Genomic DNA, 27,864 nt, shown 5'->3' on the forward strand with positions numbered 1-27,864 from the left:
TGATAAGGCATTAGTGACAATTACTGTCTATAAGGAATACATTGACCACTTGCTTAACTACTGGGGAAATACTAAAAAAATACAATTTTATTTTGTACCAATGTGTACCACATAAGTCCTCAATATAAAATTTTAGAAATAAAATTGGTTGCATAAACAATTTTCCCAAAAACAAAATTAAAAATGGTGTTTACAACAAAATATTTATACTGTGTATGTCTCCTAAAATAATGCATTTCACTATAATTTGAATATATTAATCTAAAGGTATGTTGTCTGTCTGTATGTCTGTCTTCATGTGTGTATAGTTTTATATTATACATACAACGTTTGTAATATTTCATTTGGAAATGATAAAAGTCCTTGTTTTCATTATTTCCTAGAAGTGTATGTATGTATGTATTTATGTAGTAGTTATGTCGTATATATTAGTAAAGTTTGTTTTTAGAATCATAAGCTACAACCTAAGTTGGTTTTGTTAATTTAATATATACTTATTTTGGTTTGGTTTTGTGTTTTTGTTCATCTCTGCTTCATCTGTACATTAAATATAATTATTTTAAGCGTTGTGTTACATTAGCTAGAGCCACAGCAAAAGCTTGTAATGCTGAAAACGGATACTGAAAATCTAAGGTATAGGCATTGCCATCTATGCGTCCAAATTGCATGACCTATTTAAAGTGATAAATGTTGAAAGTAATCAAATGTTTATTTACTGCAAAATCATTGAATTTTACCTGTTTTCCACGAAATTCAATTTGGAAATTCTTTGCTGATTCTTGCGTTACTCGTCCCCCAAAGTCCAATTGATAGACTTGGCTCATTTCATTCCACATGGGCGCCTTATTGTGCATTACAAACTCTCGTCGTACGGGCGCTGGATTGTTGCAGTTGGAGGTGCCATTCGGTTCTATTCTTCCACGTTTTAACTGAAATACACATAAATGCATTATTAAAATCCAAAAATTGCTTTCATTTAATCAGATTTACCTTTTGCCTGAGTTGAGCCTTTTGAAATGTTTCTAAATCACGATATTGTTTACTACAACCATTATTTGAATTTTCCTCGCCGGAACCATTTGTCCCATTGGCCTCGTCATCCGAACTATCAATAATGTTTTGTTTCTTTCGTTGGCGTCTATTTAAAAGTGGTGAATTTAAAATATTCCTTATGGGTGAACTACTCTGGTAGCGTTTATTTTTCTTGCTGCTGGCCGGTGAGGCGGGCGAACTGCGTGGCAAACGTTGTGGAGAGGAGGGTGGCGTTAAACGACCTTCATCTAGGTCTCTCAATCTACTTATAATATTTTCTAATGTGGTAAGGGCCTGAAGAATGAGAATGGAAAATCAAATGTTTGCAATCATTTATTATGAAGTATTCTATAGTAAAGTACCTGAGTATGCAGTGAAACAGAAGCTCTTGATTCTACAGGAGTAGCCTCTACAGCCACCTCATTACGGGCATCAGCTAAACATTGCTCTTGGCCATTTGTGCCATTCGACGACGACTGTTGTTTAGTTTCGCTGCCATTAGCTGTTTGCTTTGTTTCCTTGCGTCTCCAGCGTCCTTCGGTTAGTTGTTTGTATAAATTAAAACCATGTTCATTCCGCCTACCCAGCGTGGGTGAAGATGTATCCGTGGAGTTTCGATTGCCAAAGCGATGTTTGCGCGTGAATAGGGGGCTATCCGTGAAACTGGTGATAACATCAATTCTTCGTTTTGGCAAACTGTCTGAAGATTTTTTGTTCAGCAACTCACTTTCGCTGGCAACCTCTTTGCCGGAGTGGATGACCTCTAGATCAAGTTTGATAATTTCATCACTTGATGTGGGTGATATTTTGCAACGTTTGCAATCTTCACTTGGATTTGGAACATTAGAACATGTGAAACAAGGTATTTTAGTGGATACTGCTGCTGTTGAAGTTTCTTTGATATCATGCAGTTTGGTGTTAGTTTTAGTTTGAACTGATAATAAATCGCAGGAATCTAAACTTTTTGATTTGCCCGTAAATAATAGTTTCGGTTTATGGGAGTCCTTTAATTACAAAGATATTTTAATTAGTAGGATTTAGGATAGCATATCTATAACTCAAACTTACCCCTTGATGAGACTTCTTCTTACGATTCGTTTTTCGATTATCCACCAATATCAGCCGCTTATTGGGAGCTTCTCTTCGCAAAGCAGTTAGAGCCTCATCGGATGGTGTTATGGCTACCGAATCCAAGTAGCCAACACTACAACTACGTGTTATAACATCGGGTACGGCTGGTGCTATAGACACCACTGTGGGTGTTCTTTTCATGGGATTTTCTACAATTGCTATGGGTGAAGGCGTTACAGCTGCAGCCCCAATTATCGGCTGTACTATGGGCGATTGTGTTTCATCATCTATATAAAGCATATCACGTTTTTTGGATGTCGACGGCACCTGTCCAGATTTCAGTTTGGTGGCGTCCATTCTTTCTAAATTTAAGTTGAGATTAAGAGGCACTGGATTGACATGACTGTTAGCAGATCGTATAGTTTCCGACATGAGAGCATTTTTAACCTGAACGACATTGTTGGCATAGTCATTGTTGCTGGAGTAGGACATAAGTGTAGTTTGACCAGCTGCCGAAACGGCCGGGCGTTCAAATATAATATCGGTAGGAGCTACAGCATTTTTGGGTGATTGCAATGTTGGGACGGAACCATCGTTGAACAATGGCGATATGGCTTGACGTGACTGACCACCAGAACCACCATTCGAACGTGAATAGCTGGAAGTTATGGTCTTGGGACGTAATATTTTGTGATTATTTGAACTGCTATGCATGGCCGAGGTTGAGGTGGAGGGTAATGCTTCTGGTGATTCACTAGTTGAATCATCATCATAAGACTCTGCTCTAGCCAAAGGACTTTTACCTTGGGAACGCGACATTTGGTTGCCATTCGATGAATTCCTGTGTCTAGATAACAGGCGATTTGGTCTAGGTGACATAGGAGCTATGGGTGGTGCAATTTCATTAAGTTTTCTGGTGAGTATATTTCCTCCTCCGCCGGCGCATCCACCACCACCAGAGTCGACAGGGTTTGCTACTTCCGTGGCAGCTGCCGTTGTTTGTGTTCTCTTGGCCGCGGTATGATTAAGCAAGTTTTCATCTTCATCTTCAGAAAAGAGATTTGGATTAAAGCTGGGATCGGGCCCAAGGGGAAAATCATCTCTTAACTCGGTTATCACTAGAGTCATTTGTCGGGGTTGCAAGTGCAGCAGGGACGTTTTATAGGTAACTTGGCCTAAGTTTGCCGGGACGGTTTTAGCAAGTCCATGTATTTTAAATTTGGTGCCCCAAATATTTGAGGTGACCTCAACCAATTTCACTTCCTAAAATAAAAGGATTCAATATTAAAAACTGATTTCCAATAGAAATCTATAAAAACATAGATTTGATCATATTAAGACAAATTTATTTGCAAGGACTTCTTTTGCAAAGCATCAATATGGAAACAAATTTTATAATACCCACCTCTGGTAGTGTATCCACATAAGCAAGCTCATCTAAAGCATCACCATTATCACTGCCAGTTGTTAAAGTGTTTCTATCATTATTTGAGCCATGACGCTTCTGTTGACGTATCTTACGTTTACGTGGCGTATGCGGTGAGCCTCGTAAACGATCTTCGTATTCACTATCCGAAGAATCAGTGCGACTTTTTGCTGTCGTGCTAGTCGACTGACTCGACGATGATGAACTTTTCGAACTGGGAGAATGATGAAAAAACTCGGAAGAGTCTACAAATAAAAAATAATCTTATAAATCTTAATTTGCCCAGAACTATTGAACTGCAATTTGTTTATTACCATTTACTTGTGGATCGAATATAACAAATTCTGGACGTATTTTAGAAGTCCGTTTGCCTTTAAGCAACGGTACTAAGCCCCCTAGATATTCCAAATATAGAGTATAACAGGTACCAGAACTAATGTTTGAATCATCGTCATGACGTATCATGGTGCAATGTAGACGCGTCGAACATATCGGCGGTCGCGAAACGAATTCTCTAAGAGATTTTAAATCAGGTACACAGCACTAAAATATAAATATGCAAACATTTAATAGTTTTATATGTATATAACTTGAATTTAATGCGGAAAACTTACTCGAATAGTTTGAGCAAATAAATTGCCAATAAGAGTTTTAATTCTTGAAGGCAAAGGCAACAATGGCAATAAAGTTTCGGATCCTATACTAGCTTGTATTTGTAGACGACATAGCAACTGCAAAGAAGCCACACGTCTTGACACCCAGGCTATATGAACTTGAGTCCCCGTAGCAATAAACAACCGTTTATCATTGTGACCCCAGGTTAAGGCCGAAACTGGCGCCGCTGTATTGGGTATATGGGCCTGATAAAGTAAAGCGCCAGTTTCTGTGTAAAATTTCAAAATATTTTCATACACCGTCCCATTGAGAGGATCACTGATGTTAATGGTTTTGTTAGAGGTGCCGGCCACAGCCAAAAGTTCTCGAGAATTACTCCACTCCATAACCATACCTACAGAGCCATCCAGGCCAGTATTGATATGTGACGGGGCAACATCATCAAACGATTTAAGTAAGTAAATAAAACCATTTTGAAAACTAACAGCCAATACAAATGAACGTTTAGCTGGAATTAAATAAAATACATAGTTAAACATAACAAAAATTTAAAATAGAAAATTTTACATACCAGCATTGGTTACACCGGGTTCTGATTCTTCGCCTTCCTCCATTTTGAATTTCTCACAAGACCACGACATGGAGGTAATGCCAACATCATTGCACAATTGGACTTGAGAAACCATAGCACCATGAACATCCATGACTATAACCTGACCTTGGGTAGTACCAAAGTACACCTGCTGATCGTCGGGCGTCCAAATGCCACATGTTATAGTTGATTCCAAATTTAACATGGAAGACCAATAACGCTGACCCGCCACTGAACCCACCAGCACGAAACCATCTTGATAGCAAATGAGAGCCATACGGCCATCATGCGACCACGAGAAATGTGTTACCGGTGTATTGCGATCATTTATCAGCTCTATGGACCATCTGCCCTCGTACTTGATCCACACAAATATAATGCCCGAACTATCACAGGAGGCCAATTTCTGATATGGTTCATTCCATTTGACAAGGATAACCTTAATACAAAAATAAAAGAAAAAGAAAAACCTACGTAAATTTCATTTGAATTTGTTATGGTGGTTGAAAAAGACTTACGTCAGATCTGTGTCCTCTTAAATTGTAGTTTGTACGTAAGGGATATTCCACATTTTTGCGACAATGAGATGTTGTAAATGTCACACCAACAATTCCGCGCACATTACCCGTTGCCAGCCAACCTTCCTGATAGTAGTTGGTACGATTTAACTTCCAGCCATCATCCTTGAAATAACAAACAAGAATTGTTTTTATTTTTTTTAAGTAATATTTATTTAAGTTATCAAATTTCTTAATAATAATGCTCAGCAATAATAGTGGTTTGTTTAGAATCTTATTCTCGTGAGGATTAGAATAGTATTTTCGTTATGAACTATGGTAATAGTACATCATTACAATTCATTCTAATTGCATTCAAAAATAAATTTTTCAATAATGATGTGCTTAAAAATATCATTCGAAATCGTTTTTAAATTAAAATTCAGATTAAAGTGTATTTTGGATACATTTATGAAATTGATATGAAGTTTTTTGTATACAAATTATATAAAAATAAATTAACTTACATCAGTTTTATGAACTCAAATGGAGAGTCAGTAACAATGCAGTGGAAACTGTTTGAAAAATTATATTCCTCATGATCTCTTACTAAATATGTGTATTTCTAAGGCTAATTCAAAGATATTTTCTATTAAAATATTGTTACGTTTTAACCTTTTCAAAACGTTTATTTATTTGCTTTAAATAAACCGGATACTTTTGATTGCAAATAAAAGCCGTTTAGTAGTTTAAAAATTGTAACAACTCTTTATTTATTCAAAATGTACAACAACCACAGAATTAAATAGCCAGAAATACAGACACAATTTATAATGTACACGAATTTACTTGAAAAACACAACACACTTAGTTGATGTTTATTCGAAAAGCGTATCTGATAAACTGACTAACGACTGCAACCTCTGCCACTATTTATAACACTGCCATCTGCACTCTAGATTGCTCTTTAACTGTCAAAGTTCGAATATTCTAGATCATACGCCATCTGTGGTGTACTTTCTACAATGTTCTTTAACTGAATATTCGAATTCAAACAGCGTTGCCAACTTACGATCAATGGTCAACTGAAAGCTTTTATTTAATAATGCCCACAGATATGTTACAGTTTGCTATTACAGCAATGTTATTTGAAAGCATTCTGCTACTTTTAAATCAGCCCTTAAAATCGTTATATTTGAATTCAAGTACAATTTCGTAACAATATTTTAAATTTCGTTGTTAAATTTTAACAAAAATTTCAAAACAAAAAAAATTAACAAACCGTGTTCTTAAGTGAAGTGTATGTCATTGCAGCGTGTAGCCGAGCGTTGTAATGATGGAATATTACGGTTTCATGTCTGATCGCATATTCTGGGCATTAACTTCATCGAATCAGTTGCGTTCTGTACAAGTTCCCTGTGATGGTCTGGTCAGACTACTTCTTATTCTGTCCTCTTAACTTCCTGTGGAGCATAGGGCCTCTAAAAAATTTCTCCAAGATATTCGATCATTTGCAAGAACTTTTACTTCATTCCAGCTTCTTCCTCTGTTTTCTATGTCTTTAAGCAAGCTTATTTTCCATGTGGTCTTCGGCAGACCTCTCCTTCTATTGCCTTGTGATTTCCAATCTAGGGTTTGGCGGCTTATTTCATCTGGATCCTTCCTAAGAGTGTGCTTTCTCCTTTTAATAATAATTTGGATAGGCTCAACGTTTGGCCAGCAGAGGTTTGTAAAGCCTTATAGCTTGCAGTTCAGTGCCATTGTTGTCAGCCACGTTTCGCAGCTATAAAGCAAAACTGAAGACTGAAATAATGGTAGATTTCCAAATATTTCGCAATTGGAGGAACGCACTGTTTGCCTTACCTATCCTATGTTTAATGTCTGATCTTGCACTATCTGTTGATGAAACCATGCTTCCCAGGTAGCAGAATTTGTCAACAAACTCAAACTGCTAATGACCAATAAAAAGGGTTGTTGTTTGCGGTTCTTATTTTCATCGTCTTTGTTTTCCCTCTGTTAATTTTAAGAACAACATTTGCTGAGTGGACAACCAAATCATCAAGTTTCGATTGCATATCCGAATGTTTAGTGGACAGAAAACAGATGTCGTCAGCATAGTGTAAATCCTCGAGATAGTTGATTAAGTTCCATTGTATACCGCGTTGATCAGTTGAAGGACATTGTATATAACAATCAGAAAGAGTAGTGGAGACAGTTGTATTACACTTTATTTCAATAGCATTCTCCAGTTAAAAGGAAACATAAATTCAAGCCATATGTTTTTTGTTTGAAAAATAGATAAATTTTCAAATATTTTTCATGTTTAAAGTATAATTACATTTGCATTCAAGTCAAATTCCAACAAAATGTTCAAGTGCTTGAATTTTTGGGGCTTTGGTGCTTACTGGGTAATAAGCTTATGTGAAATACCAGAGTTCATTAAGAGATCCCATATTTTGCAACTTTTTCTTCGTAGCAAATTTTTTCGAAGAGTGTATGAAATATCGTAGCCATTTTATTTGGGCAGCATTTTTAAATTTCATTTGGAATCCTGTCAAACCCTGGCGATTTGTTGGTTTTTAGTTTTTTTTTAATAGCGGTCTCTATTTCATCCGGAGATGGAGGGCTGATGTTAAGCTGAACTAATGTTAAAGCGGACATGTCATTAGATGGTCCAGGATAAGGTGCGCTGCATCCTCTATCGTATTAATTGTTCATCTACGTTTGTTAGTAGAGTTCCATCCTCGGATTTGATGGGTCGGTCAGGTGGTTTATGTCTACCAGTTAGTCTTCTCGTTATCTCATAAACAGTTTTAGTGACGTTTTTTCTCGCGGCATTGTTTTATTAGGCCGCAAGTTTATCGGTAAATATCCTTTGTCTTTCCGACAAGCTGTTCTTACATCCTTATTCTTTATTGAATATGCATTGTCTAGTTCAATGCGTTTATTAAGCGACTTTTCATTGTTCTTTAATGATTTCAAAGATCGTCTTTCTTCGATTAAGGACCAAGTTTGTGAGCTCATCCACTCTTTTCTTCCCTTGTGGTCTTGTCCCAGTATTTGCTCACATGTTCGTAAGAGATTCCATTTTATTTTATTGCAACGTTGTTTCATTCCATCATTTGGATTGAATTTCTGTTCTATTAATCTGTTAATATCGTTTTCTACCGCTTGTAGATAGCTGGGTGTCTTTAATTTTGTTACGGAGTCAGACTTCAGCAGCTCATAATAGATTGGAACCTTTTGCTTTCACCAAATATAGAGAATTACCTTATCGCCATGGATATTCTGGCTTTGGTGTCGATTCGGCTGGTTGGACGGGCTTTACATACGATATCTTACGCTTCGATTTATCATAATGGATATATTTTTAATCGCAAGTAATGATTCGTTGGAAAAATTATTTTCTTTTATAGCGAAATCGTCTGCTCAGAAAGTGATTCTGAGTCGATCGTTATATTTTTGATTGTTACAAACATCATCACAAACGCATAATACCCTACTCCACTAAAGTGGGGATAAAAAACAAGGAGGGGGCCAAAAAATGATTGTTACTAATATTTCGCGTATGGATCTGGCTGAAATGATATACAAAAAAAAAAAAACGGCAGTTGATCGCCAAATAATAGTCTCATTATTTTGAACATCAACGTCTGTGTCAATATCACATTTTAGTAAACTTCTAAATGCACTCTCATTATGTATGAATGTAATTATTTCTACTTAATCATTCAAATCTATAATACTTTTGCTATCCATTTACAAAGTAATAGTGTTTAAAGTCTTTTAGATTAAATAAATTTAAAGGACTCGATATAAAATGTCTTAATGCATGCAATATACATACATTACATTCTTATAGAATAATAAAGTGACTAATAAATAATTTTCTTTACATTTGACGTAAGAAAAAAACGCTTGGCATCTAACATGGCATTATTTTAAATTAGTTTTTAATCTTCTTGCTGCCTGTAATCAATTAAAAGCAACATGAATCGATTGTTTATGTCTACATCATACAAATTTCAAATTAAGCTGCACAAGGTCGTTTCATTGAGTGAAAGTGAGATTGTTGACGTTGTCAGTGAGGGGGAAAATTAACAAGTATATTTAAGATCTTGGCAGTTTCTTTTTAAACAACGACTTAACCTATAAAAGCTCAAATAAGTTTTCAAACTAGTGTTTAAGCCAGTCCATCCTGGAGACGCATCTAATTAAAATGAAAAAATCTGACTCTATGATACTCTACTTAAGCACCATTTGTATCATTTCAGATGTAACGGTGTTTATTGATGGAATTATTAACAAAAGTCCATATTATTTTTATTCAATTAAATATAGTTTGAACTCAAAATTTCCTATTAGGTTTTTTATGGCCAATGAAACCAAATTTTATTAGTTATTTTTGGAAACTGTTCAATAATTTGTGAATATATTTATTAAAAAAAAATTGTTCATTAATTGAATTTGTTCATGAACACATAAATACAATAAATATTAGCTCCAGGTTGTTCCAATTGTTTTGTATGCTAAAATTACATTTGAAAATGTGCATTGTAGTGCAGGAACATCTGTTTTAGCAGGCGGTTTGCCAAAATAACCGAATTTTAGAATAAGTTACTTTTATGACCCATTAAAAAATATTGGGTTGACAATAAAGTTATTTCGGAAGTTAATATTTTGTTTTCATTCAAATTATTCATATGCTATTAATACAGTGGTTGACAATATAATGGAAACATTTCCAAATATTTAATTAATTGATAAAAATCACAAAAAAAATCTTATGTTATTTAATTTTTTTGTTTCTATTTCAATAAATATATACTTTTATTTACTTGTTGTTAATAACCAATAAACATAATTAAATTCTGAAAATAAAAAACAAACTAACCCCCAGTAACACGAAGTCTGGTTATAGTATATTAAATAATAGTTATACTGACAGTTTTCATACAAACATAATTTTAACCGGCAGTATAACTATTAGTTAACGCTTAATCAGACTTCGTGTTAATGGGGGTAAAATGTAAAAAACATAGATAAACACACATAGATCGGAAACTCTCCTGTCAAAGACCTAACTGAGTTATCAAAAACCTAGTTGTGAGAGTTCATTAGTAAAAAAAAACTATGTGTAAACTAAAACAACACTCGTATGTGTGTTTATTTGGAATAATTTTTGATTGATTTATTTTATATTTTCCGATATATGTGTATTCCTCTATGGTAAACATTTAGGTTTAATTTTTACAAAAATTGTCAAGCCCTTTTAGTGACTCAGAATTTTGTTGGATATCTCTTGGTTTTTATTACGAATTCACTGCAACGATGAATTTAACCAATTAAAGCCAAATTGTACTTCCAAATAGGTACAATTTGGAAGTACAATTTTGAATCCGCATTTTGCGATTGAAATCTTACGACTATGCAGACCACTTCGAAACATGTACCTCATTGGATTGTAACTAGAGTTTTTACGGGAATTCCCGGGACGCGAAATCCCGGTTTAAAAAAAAAAGATTTAACCCAAATAGACCAATTTGAAATAAAAAGAAAAAACAAATTGTTGTTCTTTTTAATTTTACTTTGCTAAAATTCTATTCCGATCGAAAGTGGAATTATTTTAGTACTTTGATTTTTCACAAAGAGCAAATCGAAAATGTTTGGAATAAAACCACATTCTGTGAAATTGAATTTTGTTTAATATTATTGGGTTTTCTTCAAGTTTTAGTTAACATCTTTACTTAATTTTTGATTTACATCGCCAATTCAAAATCAAAAAAAAATAAAAATTTTTTTGCGAATTAATAGAATTTATTGGAAAATGCCGAGAATCCCAATTTCCCGGGAAATAAAAAAGTGAGGGAAAAGAAAAACTCTAATTGTAACATTAGATACATGATTCATTAATATCTCAGGAATTCTTCCGGCTCGGTTGCTTTTAAAATCGAGAAAATCGGCCCACAAATAGCTGAGATATAAGGAAAAAACCGGGACAACCTCGATTTTTGGCCTATTTTTTCATCTACATATATCTGGATTACTAATTCATTAATATAGACAATATGGATATCTAATGATAGATATTTCAAAGACCATTGCAATGATGTATATAAGGCTATAGTAAGTTGGACTTACAAAGGGTCAAAATCGGAAAAAATATTGTTTAACCCGATTTTTTTTTTCATTATAAACATTTTTTTGTCATGAATTCTTTTTCCAAAAATTTTTTTTTAAAAATTAAAAAAAAATTTGGAATAAACTTTTTTAAAAACAATTTAAAAAAATTAAAAATTTTAAATTTGGTTTAAACTTCTCGCATATGACTCTGTTGGTACAAAATTCGACATTTTCGAGGCAAAAAAAACTTTGTTGTTTACACAAAGTTGTGAGAATAAGTGACAGATATGTAACCTTTAAAATGACGTATTATTTATTCAAAACAAAAACCGCGTTCAAAAGATTCCATATTTTTAAATCATACACCAATAAATCAAAAAAATCCCTAATACAATTTTTGTTTAGACGATAAAATGCTATTATGATACATACGTTTTTGACAAATAGTAATACTCAGTATTGTCGTTTGAACATACCTTTAAGTACATTTTTGATGAAAAATCGAAATGACTTTTTTACTATTTTAACACTAAGTACTATAACAAAACATTTATTTATTTATCAATGAAAAACAAAGTAAAAATAACATTAAAAACTTTTAGCTTTAATTTTGTTTTATTGAATGTCGTCGTATATTCTTAAAAAAAAGTCACACAAACATGCCCCAACCCACAAATAAATAAACATTTGAAAAAAATTCACATTGTTGTTCGTGTTTCGTTTTTAGGAAAATCAGATTTGTGGAACTTTAAGAAAAGCAAAAAAAAAAAACAAAGTGCTTTTAAAAATAGATTGATTTGAAATATTTATTTAGAAAATAATCAAGTTTATTTTCGCTGTAAATATAATCGAATGATTAATAAGGTCAATGTCATTGGCGAAAAGAAAAACGGCACATAGAAAATTCAGAATTTCGTAAGTATGCATGAAAATCAAAGATATCGTATAAACTTCCTCTGGCCCAATGAAGCATAACCGTAAGTTATTGAAAAACTTTTTATTTAGAATGAATTTTTTTCAATTTTAGCATGAAAGCAGAAAATTGATGTTTTTGTTTGTTTTTAATTGAAAGCAAATGTGGGCTCTTTGAAATAAAAAGAAAAAACAAATTGTTGTTCTTTTTTTTTTATTTGCTTTGCTAAAATAATAAGTGCATTTGTTATATTATTATAAGTAGTTTACTCTTTAAAACAAAACCAAAAGCCAAACAATATTAAACAAATTTTCTAAAAATTCTCAATGAGCATCCATATACATGCTACTTGTAGAATAAGAACAAATATAAAAAAAATAAAATGAAAATATGGTTTTTTTTAAATATTTTATCAAATCATTGTACGACTACAAATACGTAGTTGATTTTGAAATTTTTGCCTGATACCTTTTCATGTTTTCACCAAAATCTTCTAAATCAGTTCTCGCGAAACATCAACAACAAACGTTTCGAATTTTAAAAAGATTTCGGAATATACAAAACTAAAATACCAAAAAAAAATAAATAAATTTCAAATAAAACCAAAATTTTTAATACTAAAAATACAACACACAGTACACAGATACTCAAAGTGTACGAGAAAGAAAAACCTCATAAATACAAAGAATAATATAAAAAAAGAAATTATTAAATATTTAATATAATTTATGGGTCTTGTAGCGTTCAAATGAGCGACAAAATGTATTCTGCATGTGCTATTCCGTCTTCGTCTTTTACCGCTTCCTTGTGGTTCGTTTTATTTTTGTGTGCAAATCTTTTAATTCAAGTGGAAAATAAATCTGTTTTTGGTATCGGTACACGAATTATTGGCGATCAATTGTTATTGAAAGATATTTTAAAAACGCCGCCAATAAGTTTAACTGAGGAGCCTGTCATCAAATTTAATTATGACATCGTTGAGCCCATCACTTATATTGAAATCGAATCGGATAAGGTGAGTTTTTATAGATTTCTACAAAAAATCATTTTGGAATTTTTAACAATAATCTGTTGTTAATTTTATAAATTTCTTTTAAATGAATTTACCAACTGCAAATACTCAAAATACTTATTTTCAAAATTATTATTCAAATTCGTTTAAAAATAAATGTATTCTGTTTACACGGTTTCACCATAAATATTTCCTAAATGAATTAAGTTCATACATACATATATGCATATGTATGTACATATCGCACTTGATCAACAAGAGGGTATTAACTCAAAATTTTAAAATTTTCAGTAGAGGTTAAAAACTGTTTGTTGTTACATTTTAAGAGAATTTGAAAATCTGAATACATAATAGTATATAAATTCCATTTAAAAATATAATTACATTGTTTTTCTTTTAAATTTTTCCAATTATTGCAAAAAAAATCTGTTTTTTGAGTTAATACCTTTTTTCTGAAAAAATGTGAACAATTTTATTATAAAAAGAGTCACATTTCGAATTAAAATCATAAAGTAAAACAAATTTTATCAACAAAACAGTATCAACTCAAAATACAACCAAATATAAATAAAACAATTTGATTATTTTTAACTGGAATAAAGGCTCAACTCAAAATAATACCTTTTTTATGAAAATATACGATGCATTTCTATTTCAACTTTTGTATTAACTCAAAATAATACCTTTTTGTTGTATAAAAGTAGTCACTACATTATCATGAAAATGGTCTCAAATGTTGTTTTCGAGATGAAAGAGTAATCGGAATACGTTGAAATGTTTACAGTAGATAGATATTGATGTTGTTAGTTGATTTCTTGAAAAAAGTGAAATTTTCAAAATTTTGAGTTAATACCCTCTTGTTGATCAAGTGCGATATATATAAATTATGTATTTAAATTTTGTAACAAAGTAGCTAATTATATTTTAGCTTATATTTCAAATTATTTTTACACCATTTCTGAATGAAAATTTTAAAATTAATGTTAGATTTTCTAATTCACTACTTCAAACATTTATGAACAGATTTCACACATGTTCAACTGTATTTAAAACAAGTTAGAGAAAATTTTAAATATTTTTTGGTAACAAATTTGTTTTCTCATTTTATGTAAAAAAAAAATTTCGAATTGTTTTTTTTTAAATTTTAAATTTTTTTTTTTTAAATTTTGAAAAATTTTTGTTTGTTTTTAAAATGTTTCTTTTAATATTTAGCGAAAAAAAAAACTTTTGGTAAAAAGAAATTCGGGTTAAAAAATATTTTTTCCGATTTTGACCCATCGTAGGTCCAACTTACTATGGTTTTATGAAATATCTATCATTAGATATCCATATGATCTACATTAATGACTTAGTAATCCAGATATAGGTCAAAAATAGGTGAAAAATCGAGGTTGTCTTGGCTTTTTCCTTTTGTGCATCGATTTTCTCGATTTTAAATAGCAACCGAGCTGGAAGAATTCCGTATATATTGATATGTATATGAATCGTGTATATAAGTTATTTGGGGCTTCGGAAAATTGATTTCAACAGACAGACGGACATGGCTTAATCGACTCCGCTATCTATAAGTATCCAGAATATATATACTTTATAGGGTCGGAAAATTATATTGTGGAAATTACAAACGGAATGACAAACTCTTCTCACGAAGGTGAAGGGTTGTATTTGTTGCCAGATTTTTTATAAATGATATTACAAACATCAAATGGGGTTTAAGATATGGTCTTCTTAAGCTTTGATGAAGCTATCGAAGTAGAGTATCTTTTATTTTATACATATACTAGCTGTCCCGGCAAACGTTGTTCTGCCATAGCTCCCACAAAGTTTGAAAACTCCCACTATAATAGTACTCCAGATACTCATTAATAAATGTTTACTTTGTATGGGAGGTGCCATATCCATTGTATCTATATAGGTCAATTGTGAATCAAAACCATCCAGGGACCCACTCAAACACACACAACAAATTTCATCGAAATCGGCCCAGCCGTTAAGGAAGAGTTCTGTTACTAACACACGTACAGAAGAATTATATATATAAAGATTATAATATTGTTTCTGCCTTTAATGCCGAACCTTACAATAAGTAATTAAATCTTATAACTAAACAATTATTGTTAACGCAGTGGAAAATCATATTTGCCAAATTAGTCTCAAATTAGATGAGTGGTAAATCAGCTCTACGTAGCTTTGATCTGTTTTGAGTTACTGCAAGTAGCCTTGGGAGTGGGATCGGATGATGATATAATTTTGATAAATAACCCTCTAACCCGCAAGAGTTCCTCAAGGCATGCATTACAAAACACCAATTATCTCAAAAAGTAATTATATTTTTTTTTTAAATTTAACTGTGACTTTAGTTATAGATTTATATTCGAGAACTTTTTTTTAGCTTTTAAAGTTTTTGGGTTAGAAGGATAAGCATCACGAGTTTTTCTAAATTCATCCTTTACCAAAGTCACGTCTAAGTGTCTATGGATGTTCTCCTTTCTAATGTTCTATGGTGATTCCGTCATGGTTCTAAGAATTTTGAGGATAATGAGGAGCCGCCGATGCCAAGTAAGGCGTCTATCTAAATGAATATCAAGGTATGTAACGTGATCAGACTGTGGGATGTTCACACAATTTAGTGTCACTGGTGGACAACTTCATCTCCTAAGTGAAAACGTTATGTGCTTACCTTTGATTTCATTTACTTGTATTCTCCAATTTTTTAACTACGTCTACACGCGTCTGAGATAATTATCTAGGTTTCTAGATGCTACATTTGAGTCCACATGAGAACTAAGAATTGCAGTGCCATCTTCAATGTTGGAAATGGTTAAATCTTCGGACTCGGGCAAATCAGAGGTGTATAATAGGTACAGGATTGGTCCTAGAACACTTCCTTGAAGTACACCAGCATTGATCGCATAATCGCCGCACTCCGATAGGTAAAACTCTAGTATTTTGTGTGTACTATGTAGAAGATAGTAGGCATTTTATCTTGTGTATTAGAAATTTATGCCAAACCTTGTCAAAAGCCTAGGCAACATCTAGAAATAATGCCGAACATTACTTTTTTTAGTTCGAAAGATGTTTAAATCTCTCCAGTTATGTAGTTAACTTGCTCAATCCGAATTGATGATCTGGGATAATGTTTTGACTACTTAAGAATGTTAAAATGTTCCCTTGTTTAGGTAAACAAGGCAATAAGCTAATCGGTCTGTAGGATGGTGCCAATGTCAAAGCCTTTCCTGGCATCGGTATCGTTATAATTTGGAACAACTCCTAGAGACATGACGCATTGAAATAAGCTCAATAACTGCCATATCTGGAAGGTTTCCAATCATGGAAGGTGTAATTAAATCATAACCTGGAGATTTTTTTAGTTTTCTCTTTTATCATTTTCTGAACATCTTCTAGACTAACATTGACCATCGGCTAACAGTTAACTCCCCTAATACAAAACTATTTGTTGGGTGTTTAGTTGGAACACATTGTTCAGCGAAAACTATAGCCTTATCCTTTGCACTACGTGCCCAGGTACAATCAGATTTTCTTATCGGACTTTGGCCCTCTACCGGTGGCTTAATGTTTTTAGCTGCCTTCCAAAGGAAGAAGTTTGTATGCTTGGTACTGGTTAAATTTTCAATATAGTTTCGATCTCTGCGATCCTCTTCCGAATGAAGGGCTCTTTTTAGTTTCTTACTTGCAGTAGGGATTCTAATCGGGAACATTTTCAAGGGATTTTTTTTTTGAAAATCCCGACATATTTCGGAACTTTATAAGATTTCCTCTAAAAATTCCGAATGACGGAATTGAAAAATCAAGTTTGACATTCTTTGTATATTCTAATATCTTATTTAAATTGGCAATAAATTTCATACATATTTTATTATAAATAACTAATCTCTGACTGCCTCTTTCTCCAATTCTTTCTATTTAGAATGTCTATGCTATAGTAAATTTTAGTTATGAAGGCAATCTTGTTGAAGGTACCATTTCATCAGCTAGTGCTAAATCAGAAGCCTTCGAAGTTCTTATACAAATCTATGGCTTCAATCAGACAATGTTAAATGTCAGTCCCGCCTATATACTCAATAAGGATCAACAGTTTAGTGGTGTTTTACGGCCATATTCTCAACAAAAACAGTCTCTAAATTTAATACAAGAAGATTTAAATGCTTTAGAAGAATATGATGACGACGCTATTGATGATGATGACACTGCAGACAAAGATGATATTGACTATGAGGAGGATGAGTTCGATGACAATTATGATAAAGTCATAGAACAGGGTCAAAGACAAGAAGGTAAGTGTGTGTGATAACGTTTAAGTTTGTTTGATGTAACTAATGAAATAATTTGCTTAATTGTTTCTGCTTTTGATTTTTTTCTATAAAGGGGATTTTCTTGTTTATGAAACAAATCAAACGTCTGCCACAACAACGGATTTGCCAACAAATCATTCACTAACGTTTTACTACATTGATATTTATTATATTACCTATGTGAAATTTACAATATACGAGGTAAGTGTGAATTGGTTTATGAGATAAACTTATGATAAAATAACGAGTATTAATATGTATTTTGTTAAATAAAGCGCTTCCTATCTTTAAATTTATATAAAACAAAGTGTATGTGAGATATCACAGACATTTTTTATTCGTTTGAAAGGCCTATCGATGCCATTATGTATGGAATATATCAACGTCCAGAGTTCATGAATTTCCCATGAATCTGGCTCATAAATCAAGCTGAATTTGATCGATGGCATTTGTTGGCTTTGAGGGCCGCTGTGTAACGGGATCAAATCGCACGATCTATGTGGGCAGTTCACATCACCTCCATATGATATGATCATGCCCTTAACCGAACAACTATTTTGATAAAACAATTTTATCATTTGCAAGTGTTGTTGAACGCTATATACGTCCATGCTAATTGGACAAACAAACTGAATAAGTGACAGCCAATTCGACAGATGTAGTTTCAACAATATAGCCGCTTTCAAGAGCCAAAGTTCAGAAGTCCCTATTGGAACACTCTTTATTTAATGAGACATTTGAAATAGCAACTGTGACGAGAGGAGAAGAGATCTCGATCTCCTCTCGTCACAGTCGCTCTTCTACAAATGTGGACCGATTTGATAATTAACTTGTTCTATATCTATAGAATTTATGCTTAAATTTGCATTTTTTTCATACTCAAATATCCCAGTCGTTTGAAAAAAGTGAATAAATATTCGTCGTCCATTCTAGAGTCATTTATCAATAATCATTATTGTCATTTTCTATTCATAATTGACTGACTACCAACTGTTTATTTTTTATTATTTTTTCAGCACTATTTATATCATTCCATAAATGATTATGGTGCTACATACGTTGTAGAATATGGACACATTTCTCCCACCACCCTTAAAGCTGTTGTCACAGATCATCGCACGACAAGTTTATTTGTACAAATGCAAATGTATGGCTTCCATCCAACTGCTCTACCTGTTGACTACAAACCTTTTTTGTCAAATAGCCAAACAGCAACAACAAACAGGCCAATATCATCATTGAGACAACTTAAAATACTTATGAATGCCCAGCAATCGACAAATGCACAACAGCAGCAGCATCAGCAGCATCAACAAACTGAAACAACTACTGGAGACCTGCAACAGCAGGGTGCAACGGAATTGGGTCACCAAATATCCCCCAATAACAATTGTATGCAACAAGTACTATCAGCATCATCCAATATTGGCAGTGATAGTCTAAGTATTTTTTCTTATTGGTCCATTTTTAATTTGATTGTCACAATCTTTGTGACAATGATTTTTATGTAAAGGCTTTGATTTCATTGTTGAATATTTGAATGATTTATTTACCTAATATTTAAGATTTATAAAAAATTGTGTATTTATGTATGTTACTAAGTAAATGTGAGTATTAAAACAATAATTTTAAGATTATTACTGGATATTTTAATAAAGAAGAAAACTAAAATCTTAACTGAGGCGAGTAAAGTCAAGACTTATTACAAAACTAGAGAGAGGAAACTCTCCTAACTCAGACCTAACTCAGTTGTGAGATACCTAAGTGGTGAGAATGTATTAGTAGAAAAAATTGTAAAAACAAAAACAACACTCGTATGTGTGATTATTTTCAATACTTGTTTCCACTCTATGTCTCTCTATGATTTGTTTATCTACTAAAAAAAACTATTACGAATTATATTTACTAGAAACTACTCTACAAACTTAAAATATTTGGAATAAAATAATCCCAATAAACATAGATTCAAACCTATGAACATAGAGAAATACACATAGAGCAGAAACAAGAAAATAACTCAAATTTTACTTAACATTAAAAATTACTTAACATAATCACACATACGAGTGTTGTTTTTGTTTTCACATAGTTTTTTCTTTACTAATTCATTCTCATCACTTGGGTGTTTTTGACAACTGAGTTAGGTCTTTGATGGGAGAGTTTCCCAACTATGTGTATTTATATACATATGTGTTAATATTTCAATTTAAATTGAATACGTATTTGTTAAAATAAGTAATTTAATCATGTGACTAAAACAATGTCAGTGAATTTATCAATAATTGGGAAATTTAGCACAATTCTTACTATGAAAACAATTATTGTTCTCTCACTGGAGAATCATATTTGACAAATTAATCATAAATTAGATTAATGGTAAATCAGCTCTACGCCGCCTTGATCTATCGTAAGTTATGGTGTAATAGTTGGATAATGGTCTAATTTTGACAAATAAGCTTCACCAGTTTTTCTAAATTCATCCTTGACCAAAGGCTCATCTAAATCTGTGGATTTTCTCATTTCGTATGTACCATGGAGCTCCCGTCATGGTTCTAAGATTTTTTAATTGTGCCCTCTTAATTGAATTCCGTATATCCAAATTGGTTTTAAGACTGTCTTAATACAAGATGACTTTGCAGTTAAGGCTTAATTTCGATTGATGGTGGAAGTAAATTAGAAGCTTTTATTTTCATGTGGAGCAGCTTGGCTTCTATATGCCGACGTCAATTAACCCTCTAACCCGCGAGTGCCTCAAGACATGCATTACAAAACACCAATTATCTCAAAAAGTAATTATATATATATTTTTTTTTTAATTTAACTGTGACTTTAGTTACAGATTTGTTAACATTTCCCTCGAAGGTAGAAATGCATTCTGACTTTTAGGTTTTGTTCTGTCAGCTGTTTTGTGAGTGATGTCATAATTTTAGCACGTAAAATTTTGTGTCATCTATTCCAACTATTTTTTATCAGTTATTTTTCATTAGTTTTTCAATAAAATCGTATCATAATTAATGTTGTTTACACCTAAACCGGCAACAATGCCCTTAGGCTCTCTTCACCTTTTTGCACCTGGTTCCTAAACTTAATTTGCAAATTAGTTTGTGATGGCTGTTCTGAGTTTATTGGGCCATAATTATCCTAAAAAAAAATATTCGACAACTTCTTTTAGCTTTTTTAACATTTGCGGATTAGAGGGTTAAGGCGTCTATCTAAGTGAATACCAAGGTATGTAACGTGATCAGACTGTGGGATGTTCTTTTACTGATTTCATTTACTTTTATTCACCAATTTCTTAACCACGTATCCACGCGTCTGAGTTAATTATATATGTTTCTAGATGCTACATTTGAGTCCACATGAGAATTAAAAATTGCAGTGCCATCTGCAAAGGTGGAAATGGTTAATTCATAGGACTCGAACAAATCAGTGGTGTATAATAGGTACAGGGTTGGTTCTAGAACACTTCCCTGAGATACAACAGCATTTATCGCATAATCGCCGCACTTTATCGTAAACAAGCGATCCGATAGGTAAGACTCTAGTATTTTATGAGTACTACAAGGCATTAGCCATTTTATCTTGTGTATTAGACCTTTATGGCAAAACCTTGTCAAAAGCCTGAGCAACATCTAGAAATATTTCCAAACAGTACTTTTTGCGTATCGCTCCAGTTAGGCGGATGATGTCTGTAGGATTATGCCAATGTCAGATCCTTTGCTTGGGTATAATTATAATTTAGAAGATTTTCCAATTATTCGGAAAAACTCCTAGAGACAAGATCACATTGAATAATACTGTAAGCACAATAACTGTTACATTTGGTAGGTTTCCAATCATGGAAGTTGTAATTAAATCATAACCTGGTGATTTTTTTAGTTTAAGATTGTCTTTTATGATTTTGTGAACATCTTTTAGACTAACATTGATTAGTTCAGAGTATGTTTCTATGCGAACAGTTATCTCCCCATTACTTAAATGTTCAGCGAAAACTATGCCTATCATTTTCACTACGTGCCCAGATATTATCAGATTTTCTTATCGGACTTTGAACCTCTGCTGGTGGCTTAATGTTCTTAGCTGCCTTCCAAAGGGATAAGTTTGTGTTGTTGTAGCAGCATGATCAATTTTACCATAATCAATATGGTTCTGCATGATGTTCGAATCCAAGAAATTGTGCTACTTCAACAGGATGAGTCCATAAATCCATAGGACTCAGTGAAGCAGGGTTGGCTGAACAGTTAAATATGTGGCGGGAGTCATGAGGACTCTGACCACATGTTGGGCATAAGTTAAGGACGGCACGGTCTATGCGGGACCAAAAGGCATGAAGTCTGTTGATCCATCTTGAACTAAGTTGTGTCAGAACGACTCTTCCACGCATCAGAATCTTCTCGGCGTATGCTATCGGTGTTGGGCGACCTCCAAGTATGACATTCATACGGTATCCTGCTACCGCGGAATTTATGGCGTCTCTGTGTATTTCCGTAGGTCCTGTCTGACATGCCTCGCGGTAGACTACAACTGTGTGATGTTGAAGTTTGGATAACTCCTCCGGTGACATCTCGGAAGGAACTGTTGCTTCAACATGACGTTGTGTTCCTTGACCAGTAGAACCTTGGTTTCCTCGTGAAGGTGGTGTTCGGAGGTAATTTGTGTGAAGTTTGTGTGCTTGGTACTGGTTAAACTATCAATATAGTTTCGATTTCTGTGATAATCTTCCGAATGAAATACTATTTTTAGTTTCTTACTTGCAGTGGACAACCTTTGTTTAGATTAGTTTAAATCAGGGAAGCGCAAAAAGAGAAATTGTAGTTTGTGTGCATGTATGGGTTAAAACTAAAAAATCCGCAACAACATCAAGCAACTTGTTGTGTGTTTTGTTTACTTTCGGGTTGTGTACGTGTCAATTCACGAAAAAGTTCGTAATCTCAACAATATGAACGCCTACCAATGGTTTAAATGGTTGTTTGAAAAGTTATTTGAAAAATAATTATGTTTCGGTGAATCATAATCAAATTTATAATTGCGATGAACATAAAACTGTTTACAGTAACTATATTATGGTTGAAATTAAATTGAAATAACAATTATTTGTGTACGACCACAATATATTGTTACAAAGAACAAAGTATTGTTGCCGTTTCCATGCCGAACCATGTTTTTTCTTTGTACTGAGGCAGGGGATGTTATAATCTATATTTGGAGGCCTCCCAATATATAATATTACCAATTGATTTGAAAATTTGTATCACATCTCCTGACAATTAAACTTCAAATTAAGATATGACTGCCACAAAATAATTTCAAGCATTTTAATATCCATTTTCGTTTTTTACTGAAATTACGGTTTTTTATTTTGAAAACAAGTCAATAAAATTCATAATATATTCGTGTATAGTATATTCATGGTCACATATTAAATCGATTTTCAATAAAAAAAATAAATAATTATGCTAAAGAATTAAAGTTATTTGCACTTACCTCTGGTATGTCATCTGGTACCTTTCCCATCCAGGATAATGATAATATTGTACAATCGCATTTTGTATTTGTGTTGCGTTCAAAATGTAGATGCATTCTTTTAATATTAGCTGTTGTTTTTTAATATTTGCAATATATTTATTTATTTTTTTGTTTACTATGGTTTCTTTGTTTATTTTGTGGTTGCGTTAAATAAATTTTCATTTGCAAAATTTCTATTATTTAAATTCTTGTTAAACTAACTACGTTATTTGTAATTTTTCTTTAATATTCTTTTATATGTTAAGTTTAATTTTATTTTGTTCTTTTCTCAATAACTTCCGCTTGTAAACGTCATCATCTTCATTGTCATAATCATTATCGTCATCAGTGTCAACATAATTTAAGCTTGCTTGTATCTAAGAGGGAAAACCCTGTGGCAACATTCTTTCCTGCAATAAAAGTTAGAAAAAAGGAAATTGTTATAGAATAGACATTAAAAACAAACTACAGGATGTAATAATTTTGATGAACATGTTTGTCGATGTCATTATAATAGTTTGACGAGTTGAGTTTATGCAATGTATCTGCAATGTTTGTGTGTATTTTTATGAATAGTTGGATGGATGGATGGAAGGATTGATGTATGGGTAGTAAGGGTCTTGATATTATCAATATCATTATTGCCATTATCATCAGCACCGCCACCACCACCATCACCAGCATCTCATCACATTCTCATCGTAGTCGTAATTTCTTGTATTATTATAAAATAATAAATGTGCAACAGACCGTTAACAAGAGTAAAAGGTAATTGAGAAATTTACCACCTACTCAATAAAGAACGGAAGTAAGAAACAAAACAAAAAAAATTACTATTATGTAAAGAACGGTAAATATACATACAAATAAATATACAGTGATTGACAATACAATGAAAACTTTTCCAAAACCTATAAAAAATGTTTCGACATTTATTTAGTTTTTTATTAATCTTATATACATATAAATAGGACATATAAATATTGCTACGTGGAGACCTAGGGTTACAATTTTCAAACTACTAAACGGCTTTTATTTGCAATCAAAAGTATCCGGTTTATTTAAAGGAAATAAACCAACGTTTTGAAAAGGTTAAAACGTAACAATATATAAAGCTTCGTATTAATTAATTCAATTTGTACTTAATTCATTTCATAAATCCATTCCCAATATCTAATTCTTTAGCTTCCTTTAAAAGCTTCAATTTTAAGTTAATTAATAACAGAATTTTTGGATTCAAATGTGTTCATTCACAAAATGAAGAATTATGAATTTTTATAATACAGAATGATTTTTTTTGCATAAAACACACTCATTATAAAGATGTCATTGTTACCAAGAACTATTGCTGTGTTTCCTTTCAAAGTCAAAATCAATTCTATACTTGAAAATACCAAAGCGTGTGCCGCCATCAAAACTGGGGGCCTTTATTCTACTAGAGTTTTGTGAAATAATTCGCACCGGTCCATTTTGGCATTGAAGATTATTCACTTTTATTTCTAGATCGTGCAGTTTTCCATATGTCTTTTTAAATGTCAATTCGTTAAACCACAACTAAATAATAATATTAAGCGACCTATTATTTCCGAGATATAAACGAAAGACTGTAAGAAAAACTTTTCACTTTAAAAAAAATGGAGTTCTAACTTGTTTTCTTTGTAATTTCATCAGGTTTTATTTTCCTGGAATCCCGACCAAAATTCCCGGGAATCGGGAAGTGAAAAAGTGGCAAAATTCCAGGGAAATTTGTCCTGGGAATTCCCGGGATAAAAACTCTACTTGTATTGCGTATAAATTTTATTTATGGAGCGTATGATAAATAGAAATGTAATGTGGGTAATAACTAATATTAATCAATTCAATTAAATTCCACGTTCCTGAGATAATAGGTCTGTTCATTTACTTTCCAAGTAAATACTTGTAACGTGAGAATAAAAACAAAATTTACGAAATTACTCTCTTAAATTTTCAAAAACAGTAAAAAGTAAATGAACACTTTTCCAATAACAATTGTTTTATACACACAATTTTCTTATTTTATTCCTTTTCAAATGTATAACTACTCACATTTTCTTCAATTTTATTGAAAGTTCTTTTTTTACATTTTTTCACCATAAAAATAAAATTGTAAATAAATTTTTTGAGTTAATGAACGCTTTTCCTGTAACAATTGTTAGTAACAACTTTTAGTTTTTGAACAGAGCTAATATCATCAAAAAAAATCGAAATTGATTTTATTATTGATTCCGATTCACTACATCGTATTACATATTCTTTTAATTTTAAACTTCTATCAAATATAACCAAGTTACAACTAAAATTCAAAACAACGTATCATTAAGTGCATGATTGTCTTAAACAAAATAACGTATACGTTTTGGGTAGTTTCCTAATACATATTTGTTAATAAATTTTGAATTTTTTTTTTCTTAAATTTTATGAATATTTAATGATGTTACATAGTTGTTAGTAATTAAAATTAAAATAAAACATAAGAGGCCATATTCATAAACACTTTTCAAACTTAAACAACGTTTTAAAATCAAATTTTGTATGGAAATTTTACTTTACAACATTGTTTTTAAAAATATCTATAACTGCTTTTATTTAAAATAAAAACTATATTTTTATTTAAGTTTTTTTTTCATACATATGTACATAATTATATTGATGATACGTTAATTTGGTTTTAGAAAACAACAATTCAATATAACGTAACAAAGTCTACTTTGAAAAAAATATATTTTTTTTATAAAAAATATTTCTAGTTTCATTGTATTTAAGATTTGAAAATTTCGTTTCAATATCTTTCATTTTATGCTTCTCCTATAAACTTATGAAAAGTGATGTTACGTTATTTTGCATTTTTGGTGACGATATGTATTAAACACACGTTTTTAGTGGAAACCTAAAAGTAGAAATATCTCGAAAACCAAATACTAAAATAATACCACTTTCGATCGGAACAGAATTCTGTGACAGCCCATTCACGAGTTTTTGGAATAATTTGAATAATGAAATTGTTATTGGTCTATTTGGGTTAAATCGATTTTTTTTGTTGTATGAATCTTCTGCATATGTTTTGGAGCTTCAAACATCTTTTAGGGAAAGACAAGTTCAAAAAACTTCACATAAAATTAAGGAAAATAAATCCTGGGAATTCTCCCAGGGATTTTGGGATTGACAATTTCGCGGAATTTTGCAATTATTTTTCCTAATGAAGAGCTATTTGTTAAGCCTATTGTTGAAACAAAAATCCGTTTTATTTTTAATTTGTTTCACTTGAAATGTGTTCTAAATTAAAAAATAAGTTTTATTTCAATTACAAACATAACAGACAATATTCTAATTTGCTTTATTACAACGTTTTGATTGCAAAATAAAAGTTAATAAATATTTTATTAAAGAACCGCCACCACATGTTCAAAAAATTCATGTTTATCAAAATATTTGAAAACTTTTTTCGGCCTAAGGCACTCAAGCCAGAGAAATTAAAAGAAATGTTTTCTTATACAACTTGTAAAATTTATATTTTGAATGTAAAAGCGTAATTTAAGAAAAACATACATATGTACTACATAGAAATAATAATTTTAATAGGGCCGCAAGCAAAACTTAAAAAATAGAATTGTTTTTCTTTAATTTTAAAAGAAAAGTTTTACTTCACAATTTTTGTTTTTAAGCCCAAAACCGAAAATGACTTAATTAAAACCAGGAGAATACTTGAAAAACGCTTGTTTGCTGTTGGAAAATATTTAATTTGTGTCCTGACAGAAAATATATACAGACATACAAATGTAATACATACATACATATTTATATTGTATGTATGTATGTATGTATGTACATGTGTATGTAGGTTTGTAATATTTATTGACTGCACCCTTGTACAACTTAAATACAATTTATTGAACATGGTGACGTATGAGCAATGAGTATTTGTTGTTTTTTATACACAGCGACAAATTTAGTATATTTTATAAATTTACAATATTGTATTTTGCATGTTTAACAAACAATTCGATAGCGACCTTCTCAAAAACAACTTTGTCCTTTAACTATGATTGAAAAATGTTTTAACGAGTGCAAAAAAAGGAAACAAACATTTTCAATACGAGCAAGTACAAATTGAATACAATAATTTGTTGGTTATTTCCTTGTGCTTCACTTACTCAATAATATTAAATAAAATATTTGTAGGTACATATCCATATACACAACAACAAAAACAACACGAAATTTAATAACAAAAAACCCACAAACAAAAAAAAATAATGGTAAAATCCTTTCCATACTAAATTCGCAAATAATTTCGACAAAACGTCACCGACGCCGTCTTTGTAATTTTTAAAACAAAATATGACTACTACAACATGACAACATTAGTAAGAACAACAACAAGAAAACCTAACCAGAAATAGATAGGAGTACATGAGTATGTATGAATGTACGTAGTTTTGTATTTATGTATGAATGTACATATGTATGTAGTGTAACACCCTATGCTAGTTAACAGTAAATGCCACTGTTGTTGCTAGTGAAGTGTACGATGTCGTCGACAAGTATGTGGGGGATGATGATGGGGTGGTGACATGCTTCTAAACAGCAACAACAACAAACAAGAGAAAACCTAACAAAAAGTAAAGTGGAGCCTGGTGTAGACATTTTAACATACAAAAAAAAATAAAACCAAAAACACATAAAAAAACAAAAGAAGTTGAAAACAGACGAGTTAACAACAAGTGTTGCCAGAAAAATATTATAA

The 27,864-nt window shown here is 31.9% G+C and overlaps 2 protein-coding genes across 2 annotated transcripts; one reads left to right on the forward strand and one right to left on the reverse strand.

Moving 5' to 3' along the window:
* Window positions 1-367: 367 nt before the first annotated feature.
* On the reverse strand, window positions 368-23,238 carry Tusp (WD40 superfamily protein Tusp). Its single transcript, XM_065511632.1, has 11 exons — window positions 23,079-23,238; window positions 5,255-5,419; window positions 4,716-5,175; window positions 4,144-4,652; window positions 3,844-4,072; window positions 3,509-3,774; window positions 2,101-3,366; window positions 1,395-2,036; window positions 991-1,326; window positions 738-929; window positions 368-671 (listed from the first exon to the last, which is right to left on the reverse strand). The coding sequence occupies exons 1-11, from the start codon at window positions 23,172-23,174 to the stop codon at window positions 555-557; spliced, it is 4,278 nt and encodes a 1,425-aa protein (XP_065367704.1). The 5' UTR covers window positions 23,175-23,238; the 3' UTR covers window positions 368-554.
* On the forward strand, window positions 12,710-19,271 carry LOC135960348 (uncharacterized). The gene is made up of 4 exons (XM_065511621.1): window positions 12,710-13,284; window positions 17,210-17,576; window positions 17,668-17,795; window positions 18,611-19,271. The coding sequence occupies exons 1-4, from the start codon at window positions 13,018-13,020 to the stop codon at window positions 19,103-19,105; spliced, it is 1,257 nt and encodes a 418-aa protein (XP_065367693.1). The 5' UTR covers window positions 12,710-13,017; the 3' UTR covers window positions 19,106-19,271.
* Window positions 23,239-27,864: the final 4,626 nt, after the last annotated feature.

The sequence above is a fragment of the Calliphora vicina genome, chromosome 1 (genome assembly GCF_958450345.1).
Source record: "Calliphora vicina chromosome 1, idCalVici1.1, whole genome shotgun sequence".
NCBI lineage: Eukaryota > Metazoa > Arthropoda > Insecta > Diptera > Calliphoridae > Calliphora > Calliphora vicina.

Bases quoted from the DNA above. Each gene is read 5' to 3' on its own strand.
- LOC135960348 (XM_065511621.1), top strand. From the start codon at position 13,018: ATGAGCGACAAAATGTATTCTGCATGTGCTATTCCGTCTTCGTCTTTT. The intron at 17,577-17,667 runs GTAAGTGTGTGT...TTTTCTATAAAG, and splicing joins ACAGGGTCAAAGACAAGAAG to GGGATTTTCTTGTTTATGAA. The intron at 17,796-18,610 runs GTAAGTGTGAAT...TTATTTTTTCAG, and splicing joins TGAAATTTACAATATACGAG to CACTATTTATATCATTCCAT.
- Tusp (XM_065511632.1), bottom strand. From the start codon at position 23,174: ATGCATCTACATTTTGAACGCAACACAAATACAAAATGCGATTGTACA. The intron at 5,176-5,254 runs GTAAGTCTTTTT...TTTTGTATTAAG, and splicing joins TAAGAGGACACAGATCTGAC to GTTATCCTTGTCAAATGGAA. The intron at 4,653-4,715 runs GTATGTAAAATT...ATTTAATTCCAG, and splicing joins ACCCGGTGTAACCAATGCTG to CTAAACGTTCATTTGTATTG.